Source organism: Falco biarmicus, chromosome 7, assembly GCF_023638135.1.
Source record: "Falco biarmicus isolate bFalBia1 chromosome 7, bFalBia1.pri, whole genome shotgun sequence".
NCBI classification, from domain to species: domain Eukaryota; kingdom Metazoa; phylum Chordata; class Aves; order Falconiformes; family Falconidae; genus Falco; species Falco biarmicus.
Window position 1 is genome coordinate 50,931,258 of NC_079294.1, and position 8,692 is coordinate 50,939,949.

The 8,692-nt window shown below is 39.5% G+C and overlaps 1 protein-coding gene across 18 annotated transcripts in view; it reads left to right on the plus strand.

Annotated features, from left to right (window-relative positions):
• The window catches only part of HERC1 (HECT and RLD domain containing E3 ubiquitin protein ligase family member 1), a 109,770-nt gene extending 101,880 nt beyond the window's left edge, over positions 1 to 7,890 (plus strand). For all 18 annotated transcript variants that reach the window (XM_056345415.1, XM_056345416.1, XM_056345417.1 and 15 more), the window contains 9 exons: positions 1,043 to 1,181; positions 1,450 to 1,619; positions 2,004 to 2,173; positions 2,370 to 2,535; positions 3,861 to 3,937; positions 4,362 to 4,614; positions 4,851 to 5,003; positions 6,004 to 6,309; positions 7,227 to 7,890. In XM_056345415.1, coding sequence (XP_056201390.1) covers positions 1,043 to 1,181; positions 1,450 to 1,619; positions 2,004 to 2,173; positions 2,370 to 2,535; positions 3,861 to 3,937; positions 4,362 to 4,614; positions 4,851 to 5,003; positions 6,004 to 6,309; positions 7,227 to 7,412 — 1,620 coding nt within the window. In that variant the 3' untranslated portion in view covers positions 7,413 to 7,890. The remainder of the gene's footprint in view (positions 1 to 1,042; positions 1,182 to 1,449; positions 1,620 to 2,003; positions 2,174 to 2,369; positions 2,536 to 3,860; positions 3,938 to 4,361; positions 4,615 to 4,850; positions 5,004 to 6,003; positions 6,310 to 7,226) is intronic.
• Positions 7,891 to 8,692: the final 802 nt, after the last annotated feature.

Genomic DNA, 8,692 nt, shown 5'->3' on the forward strand with positions numbered 1-8,692 from the left:
TTAACTCTTTAGAGAGTAATTTTTTGAAGTGAGAAAAAATAATTATTAAATAATAAATTCTCTGTTTTCTTTTGGACCCTAATTTTATCCCGGCCCTTAAAAGTCTATTCTTGTCCCTCACCTCATGTCTAACTCAAATTTTTGAAAGGATTTCAGCTTTTTGATAGTTCTGCGTGCTACAGGTATAAGGAGGAGCCTCTTGACATATTATGAGTTGGTGTTTCAGGGATTTTGGGCCACAAAATTTTGGAGTTTATTCTCTGGTGTTTCAGGACTGAGTTTTTGAGAAGGGTTGTTGGGCAAGTTGTTTAGAGTAATTTCTGAGAGGATCTTTTGGGTTTGGATTGTTTGTTTGGTTTTTTATAGGGTGCTTGCTTTGTGTTTCTGGAAGAGAAAAAATTGTTAGGGTAAAAAATTGAGAGAAACTTCATTCTGAAAGCCTATTTTATATGATTTTCCTTTCAGTGCAAAAAAACTGTTTTATATGAAAAAGAAAATAAAATTATACTCTTCTAATATGAAAATTTCACTTTTAGAATATGCAATTACCATAGGATACAAAACTATCAGTAAGAAGTCAGAACAGCTTCAAGTAAACTTTCTCTTCACACAAATTGTGTTTTCATAAACTGTTGTAGGAATTTATGTGCTAGAACAAAAATGGCATTTAAATGGCCCAGCAGAGACACCTGAGCTATGTTGTCTGTGCCTAAGAAAGACTGCAACATAGATGACTTAGCAGCATCGGTTAGTTCCTCAGTCTGCAGAAGAGCTTGCAAAACATCTCTACTTGTTCTAAGGCCTCTTTGGCATCTAAATCTGCTACTCCCATTGAGTATGGGTACAATATTCTATTAAAAATAAAAGGTAAATGCTAAATAATAAAGATATATACAGTAAATCTTTTTTTATCCCAGTATATGCTGTAGATCAATACCATATTTTACCATTTGCTCTGAATCTTTGCTTAAGAGAGTTTTAGAAATATCACCACAGTTGTTGATTCTTCTTTGTCCCTTTTAAACCTGTTACAAATTGTCAGCTTGGACTGGGCCATACCAACCATGTCAGAGAACCAACCCTAATAACCGTCCTGCAAGGCAAGAATGTTCGGCAGATTTCAGCAGGACGGTGCCACAGCGCTGCCTGGACAGCTCCGCCTGTTCCACCGAGAGCGCCAGGTAATGCAGTGAGGCTGATTGTGTGGCCGTATGAGGGAGGCTTTGTGTTTCCTGGGGGATGAGTGCAATGAGAACTTCTGAACGTTTGGGACAACACTTTTTCGTTTTATATCCGTGCAGGTTGTCAAATTTTGCTGCTGTCGTGCTTTAAATCCAGTTGGCAGCTGAGCACCACATAAACCACTGCAAAGAGAATCAGCTCCACCCTGGCCAAAAGCAGTACAGCTACCCTTTATGAAATGATGCTTTTTCTCTTTTTCTGTGGTAGGTGTTTCAGTGCCTTTACAGCTTGGTTTACCTGATGCCATTCCACCGCAGTACGGGGCACTGAAAGAAGTGAGCATTCATACAGTGAGAGCAAGGCTCAGACTGTTGTACCATTTTTCTGACCTCATGTACTCTTCATGGAGATTACTTAACCTCAGTCCCAATAACCAGGTAAAGTTCCATTTGAAAAAAAGCAGCTCTGTTGTGTTACGCCATGTCACTAGAGAGTTTCAGACCTGATCAAGATGGATCTTAATGACAGGTTCTGTAGGGGGTTTGTAATAAATAGAAAAAGAAAAAAAAAATCTGGATTAAGCCAGACTTTGTCGAAGTATTGTAACGTATTTTCGCTTGTGCTAACATTAATGTTTCATGCTAACGTGTTATTGTTTCAGCTTCCAAAAGCTTACAAGCCTCAAAGCTAAAGACAAATAGTGCTAACCTGTTTCCTGAAATACTGAAGTGCTAGTGGTTAGTAATGAAGAATTTTATTCTGTAAAGAATGGAATTAATATCCTCTGTTAATATGTTTATTCTCATGCTGCTTTATTGCAGAACAGTACATCTCATTACAATGCTGGAACATGGGGAATAGTTCAAGGACAGCTAAGGCCCTTGCTAGCACCCCGAGTGTACACGCTCCCCATGGTGCGCTCCATAGGAAAAACTATGGTTCAGGGGAAAAACTATGGGCCACAAATTACTGTGAAAAGGATATCAACCAGGTCAGTATTGTTTTCACAGGCATTGTATTATATTAGACCCCAAACAATTACTGATATTCATACTTTTTCCCTTACTTCTGGCATACTGAGCTCGCTCTGTACAAGTTTACTAATGAAGTGACTTCAGTAGCCTTTATGTGTTCATGAGCTACATTGTATGGCTGTGGTTTGTTGGTTTTTGGTTTTTTTTTGAAAGAGGTCGGAAATGCAAGCCCATTTTTGTACAAATAGCAAGACAAGTGGTAAAGCTGAATGCATCAGACCTTCGTCTGCCTTCCCGTGCCTGGAAAGTGAAACTGGTTGGAGAAGGAGCTGATGATGCAGGTGGAGTGTTTGATGACACGATTACAGAAATGTGTCAGGTATGAAAAGTCTATTAGTTCAAAATGCCTGGGAAGAGGTTTTGTTGCCTCTGGTGTGTTTTAGTATTTTTCAAATTTCCTTTCTTCCAGGCATAGCAAATACTTGTTCTTCAGTCCTGAGCCACAACACTAGAGCTGCCTACTTAGGGATGGCTCTGGGGGTAAAGAAATCTTCCTAGATTGTGGCAGGGAGATGCCATAAGGCCACACTATAACTAGTGTTACGGCGGGCCCCTTGGAATTCTGAGATGGCCCCTACATGGTACCGATGCATTTTGCAGCCCCTCATTCTTCCCCCCCAGTGCCCCTGGAAGAGCAGTTGTACTGCATTCCATGACTACAGTATGTTCCCTGTACACAATACAGAAACACCTTCAGACAGGTGTTTCTCACATACCCGGAGATGACTTGTCACCTCACACATTCAGTGTGGGAAGGAGATCGGTAGCAGGAAGCACACACTTTTGCCTGTCTGTAAGCGATATTGTTGTTGTCAACAGAGCTGTCTTCTCAGATTCCCCAGGAAGCTGAAGGCTTCAGACTGCCAGGACTGAGATAAAGCTGGTCAATGCTAATGCATACTGCCTATACTTTTAAAGATGTGACTCAGCCCTGTGACACATCCATGGCTGTAGCTAGGAGAAGGATTCAAGGCAATGCTTGGTGGAGAAGTTTGTTCCTTAATCTTCCAGGAGCCTCAAAACGCAAAGAATGAGGATTAGTGAGGATAATTAGGGTATCCACTTAGTCTGGGACAGAGCAACAGCTATGGGTAGTGCTGGAGCTGGCAGTGGACTTAGAGTTAGGATACAGGATGGAGGAAGCTGAAGAACTCCATGTGTTAAGGGAATTTCTGAAACCTCTAAGATTAAAGTAGGGTTGATTCAGGTAAGGACTTGACGTGTAATTTTGGGGTTCTTTCCTAGATGGTTTACATTAAATACAAGGTGTGATGAGGGTTCAGAACAGAACTCATTGAAAAATTTGCTTCGTATTTGGTTCTTGAAAAGCTGCACCTGTGGGGTGTCTAGCTTATGGCTTCCAGTTATTTCTGAAACAGGAACCAAGAATGTATCAAAGAGTGGTCGCAGTGAAGAAACCGTTGTAGTCTGATGTAAGGGCAGGTCTTGAAATAATCATGTTTGTATTATTAAAAATAATCACTACCATGTTTACTTTCTCTTAAATATTTTATATTAATTTGTAAGAACCGATCATCACTATGATTGAATATTCTGTCTTGTAATGCCATCGTGTCGTAGTCTTTCTGTAATAGGTTTGTTATGCCTATGTCTAAGAAGGCTTTTTTGTTGTTGATTTTTAAGGAACTGGAAACTGGAATAGTAGACCTGCTTATTCCTTCCCCAAATGCTACAGCTGAAGTAGGCTACAATAGGGATAGGTAAGTCGTCCAGGATTTGCTTTTATTGCAGATACTAGTGAGTGAAAATTAAAATCTTCTATTAATTGTTTTACACTAAATGATGAGATTTCATAGTTGGCTGTAGTGTATTTTTTCCTTCAGGTTGTGATGTTATTTTATTGTGGAGGAGAGGGCATGCTTTTAACATGAACTTGCTGGATTGCTGATGGCAGAATTCAGAGTAACATCAAGAATGCTGGCCTTTGTGGTCAGGATTAGTTCTGCTTATCCTGGCCTCCATCGTTTTAACAGCTAAAGATAACAATGATCTTCTTTGGCCACCCCTTGCTGATAATTGTTAGCTTATTTCTATGCTGAGCTTAGAAATGTTTTGTCTTTTACTTCTAACCAAGTAGCATAGAAATAATACTGGAGTATTTTCACTGCCTCTTTGTTCTTTCAGGTTTCTCTTTAACCCTTCAGCATGTTTAGACGAACATCTGATGCAGTTTAAGTTCTTGGGCATTCTCATGGGTGTAGCTATCCGTACAAAAAAGCCATTAGATCTTCATTTGGCTCCAATGGTCTGGAAGCAACTTTGTTGTATCCCACTCATCTTGGAGGATTTGGAGGAGGTAGATCTGCTCTATGTGCAGACCCTCAACAGCATTCTTCACATTGAAGACAGTGGGATTACTGAAGAAAATTTCCATGAGGTAAGATACGAAAGTCGGAGCTCTTAGTTTTTTTCTGGAAGTGGTTACTGTATCAGATTGGCTTTAACTTCAGTATTTATATAATTCAACGTCTGGTTTGGGGAAAACAAGCACTTGATATCCATTTGGAATAGTTTGTGATCTTATTTTAGTTCTAGGTGCCTGAGAGTAAAATAGTACATTTGGATCCCTGGAATGACTGACACTGAACATACTTTTCCTGTTTTGCATAACAGATGATTCCTTTAGATTCTTTTGTTGGCCAGAGTGCTGATGGTAAGATGGTTCCCATAATCCCTGGAGGGAACAGTATCCCACTTACCTTTTCAAACAGGAAAGAGTATGTGGAGAGGGCAATTGAGTACAGACTCCATGAAATGGACCGTCAGGTAAGAATCTCATTGTGACTCTATCCCTGTTGTTAATGCCAACAGCTTTTTGAATTATGCAAGTTTCCATTCCAGTTATTAGGGAATAAGAAAAGCTTGGGTTTCTGGGTTTCTGCATCTCACCTGGGTCCCTGTGGTTCCTCACACACACGCCTCCCAACTGTTTTGGGAGCTGGTTTTAAATTGATCCTGGTTTTCTTGCTAATTGCTAAGTTGACAAAAGAGCATTAGAAACCAAACTTGTCTTTCATTAGAGTAGCCCCACTGCAACTGTCAGTCCCTCATGAGAAAAAAACCTGCAACTGTGCATGCTGTGCACTGTGATTAGATATTACAGCAATGTAGAGACTAGCTATAGTAAATATTATTGACAAACATTTAACTTAAAACTATTCTTCTTCTGCTTTAGCATAGAAACTACAAATATTTCATGATAACGTTTTGAGAAGTGTTCATTACCCATTTGCATACTTTTGTGTATTGTCTCGTTTGTATGGTGAAGCTTGCAAAAGCATTATACTAATTACATGCTAGGAAAGTTCTTTTCCTTTTTCTCAAGATAGAGATGCATGCATGGTATTATCTGCATTAGAAAAGGAACTTTCTCATCAGGGGTACCAGATCCTAAGTCTTCTAGAACAAGTACAGTCTTCTTACAAATATGACTTTGTCGCAACTCGGGTGGTGTTTACAGTTTTTCGGTTTAGCCATCATCATCTGTACTGCTAACTTGTACTTCTAACTTCTGTTTTGTATCAAAACATATTCTTTAATGTGTGATTATAATTGAAAATACCTGTAATATTCTTCAGGATTTTGAGAGAGGAAACAGCCCTTATGGGAGGTGCACGTGTGGGAGGTTGTATTTGGCAGATGTTCTATAATTCTGTGTCTTTATCCCATTTCTCAGCTGGTATGTTACTTTTGCGTTTGGATGGTACGCTGAGTGCCAGAGGTGAAACAATTGCACTTCAAATGTTTCTTTGGTTTTGGGCAATAGGTGGCTGCTGTAAGAGAAGGAATGTCTTGGATTGTTCCAGTTCCTTTGCTGTCTCTTCTGACTGCCAAGCAGCTGGAGCAAATGGTCTGTGGAATGCCAGAAATATCAGTTGAAGTTCTGAAGAAAGTTGTGCGGTACAGAGAAGTTGATGAGCAGCATCAGCTGGTGCAGTGGTTCTGGCATACCCTTGAAGAATTTTCAAATGAGGAGAGAGTCCTTTTCATGAGGTTTGTGTCAGGAAGATCTCGATTGCCAGCCAACACAGCTGATATCTCTCAGCGATTCCAAATAATGAAGGTTGATAGGGTAAGATGCTGTTTTCTTTTTTTTTTTTTTTTTGTTTCTTTTAAATTCCTGCTTAATATATTATGTCCTTTGGCAGTAGGAGACAGGTTTCCATAATTGTAAATTTACAGAGAAAGTATGGGACGGGATATGCTCTGAGCCGTTAAAACCAAACATTTCAATTGACTAGAGGGACATACACTGCATGAGTTGCATCTTAATTCATTCGGTGTGTTTGCTGTAATTATATGATTGGAGGTCAAGACAAGTTCCTGCACATGAAACAAACCTTCTTCTGTTATAACTTCTCCACAGTCATTTTCTGTTTTAATCCCTTTTTATTTAGTGATTTTTGCTCTTTTTTAATTAAGTTTCTGTAAGTAGCAACATATGATCTAATAGTATGTGAACTCTTGACGTCTTAAAACCACTGTTCACAGTGTACTACTTCACATACAGGGTGCATTTGTTTGGCATTACTTTGGGGTTTTGTGCAGTGAAACACATTTTCTGTGAACTACATGAATCAAAAACTTGGCCAAATCTAAGGTAACAGTGGTTTCACTGCCGTCTTCCAGTTAGGTGTCTCTCAGATTGCCTCCTGTTAAGGTACACTGTGGTATGTAATGTGAATGGTGCTTGGTATCTTCCAGTGAGCTGCTAAATAGTAGTGTGATCAACTTTTCAAATAGTTGAATTTCATTAGTGGGTTGAGCTATTTAAAGAGCAGGTGGTAGCAGTGGTTGTGCACATACTTAAGGATGAAAACAAGTGATGTAAACAAGGGAGGCTAGTCTGCGCTTAGAAGGAATTTTGAGATAGAATGTGAAAGTGTTGATTGATGGCAGGGAAGGGAAGGAGCAATGAAATATGGCTATGTTGCGGTTTTTGCTTCATTCAAAACCTAACAGTGTCCCACCTTTTATCCGTTTCCACAGCCTTACGACAGCTTGCCTACCTCACAGACTTGTTTCTTTCAACTGAGGCTCCCACCTTACTCCAGTCAACTAATCATGGCAGAGCGTTTGCGCTATGCAATCAATAATTGCAGGTCTATAGATATGGACAATTATATGCTCTCACGGAATGTGGACAATGCAGAGGGCTCAGACACAGATTATTAACATTCTGTGAACAAAATCATCTTCCTTTTACTACAGATAGTGCCCTAAGTCCAATTCATTGTTGACATAATTTTACAGTAACCATAGATGTTTTAGGAGCATAAAACCAGGTGTTAATAGACAGTGGCCACATTTTAGTTACTCTAAATGTAACAAAAAATTAGATGTTTTTATTTTTCTGTGATTGTAAAAAAGAAAAAATGAAAAAGAAAACAAAAAAAAGTATGATCGGTAAGTTTTTTTTTCTCCTTTTTTTGGTCACTTTTGATAAGTTTGCATGGAGACATTTTGGTGCATTTTTGTTGGGAATAGTACATTTGTAAGCCCTCCCAGTGAACATGAAGAGTTGTACATTGTGTATAATTGTTCATTAGCAAGGACAGTTTTACATGAATATTCACATATTTATTTTGTTTTAATTTGAATTGCCTGTGCAGGGTTCCTTATGCAGAGAAAAATAAAGCAAATTCAAGAATCAGTTGCTTGTATGCATTTTATGTTTTCTCTCAGGAAATTACAGTAGGACAGTGTTTAGACAGGACGTGACATTTGAAGCATCTTAAAATGTTTATCTTCAATGAACGTGATGGGTAGTACTGTGCTCTGCGTTTGTAATGTCGTTGAGGTACTGCTTTTTGGGGTATGCCACTATTTATTCCTCATACTTTGATACAAGTTAACATTGGACTTGGTTCCTTCCTGATTTTCATTTAAGCATTTTTCTCCTGCAGAAGAGTAGTTGTTGACAATAACAACATACTGCCACCTTGACTTAGAAACCTTTACCTCTTTTGTTAAAAAAATCCTTTTTAATGTACAGATTGATGGAGTTAATCCCTGATCGGAGTACCAAAAAGGAAATTGAAAGTGATGGGGGTAGTAGTCAAGGCTATGGATTTTGTAAATGTTCTTGGTTACGCCTTTGTGTTTAGGAACTTTCAGGTGTTTGGTTTCCTTTCTTTGCAGCTGTAGGTGTGTTTCTGCCAGCAGCGTGTGGCTTGCACCTAACGTTTATGTTAACGCCCTGTGCAAAGAAACCTTTGTCCGTGTTAGGGAAGTGCTGTAGAATAGGTAATTCCCCAGTGTCTCTATCAAAACTGATTTGTTTCAGACCACAACTGCCACTTGGTGCTCAGGAGTTACCTGGGCTGAGGAGAAGGGGGGGGTCTGTCCCCAGCTGGGTCACTGCTGCCCAGCCCTCGTCCCGTCCCCATTCTCACCACACCCCTTGGTGAGGATGCTGCGGGGCCTGAGGGCTAGCGAGAACGCTTGCTAACTCC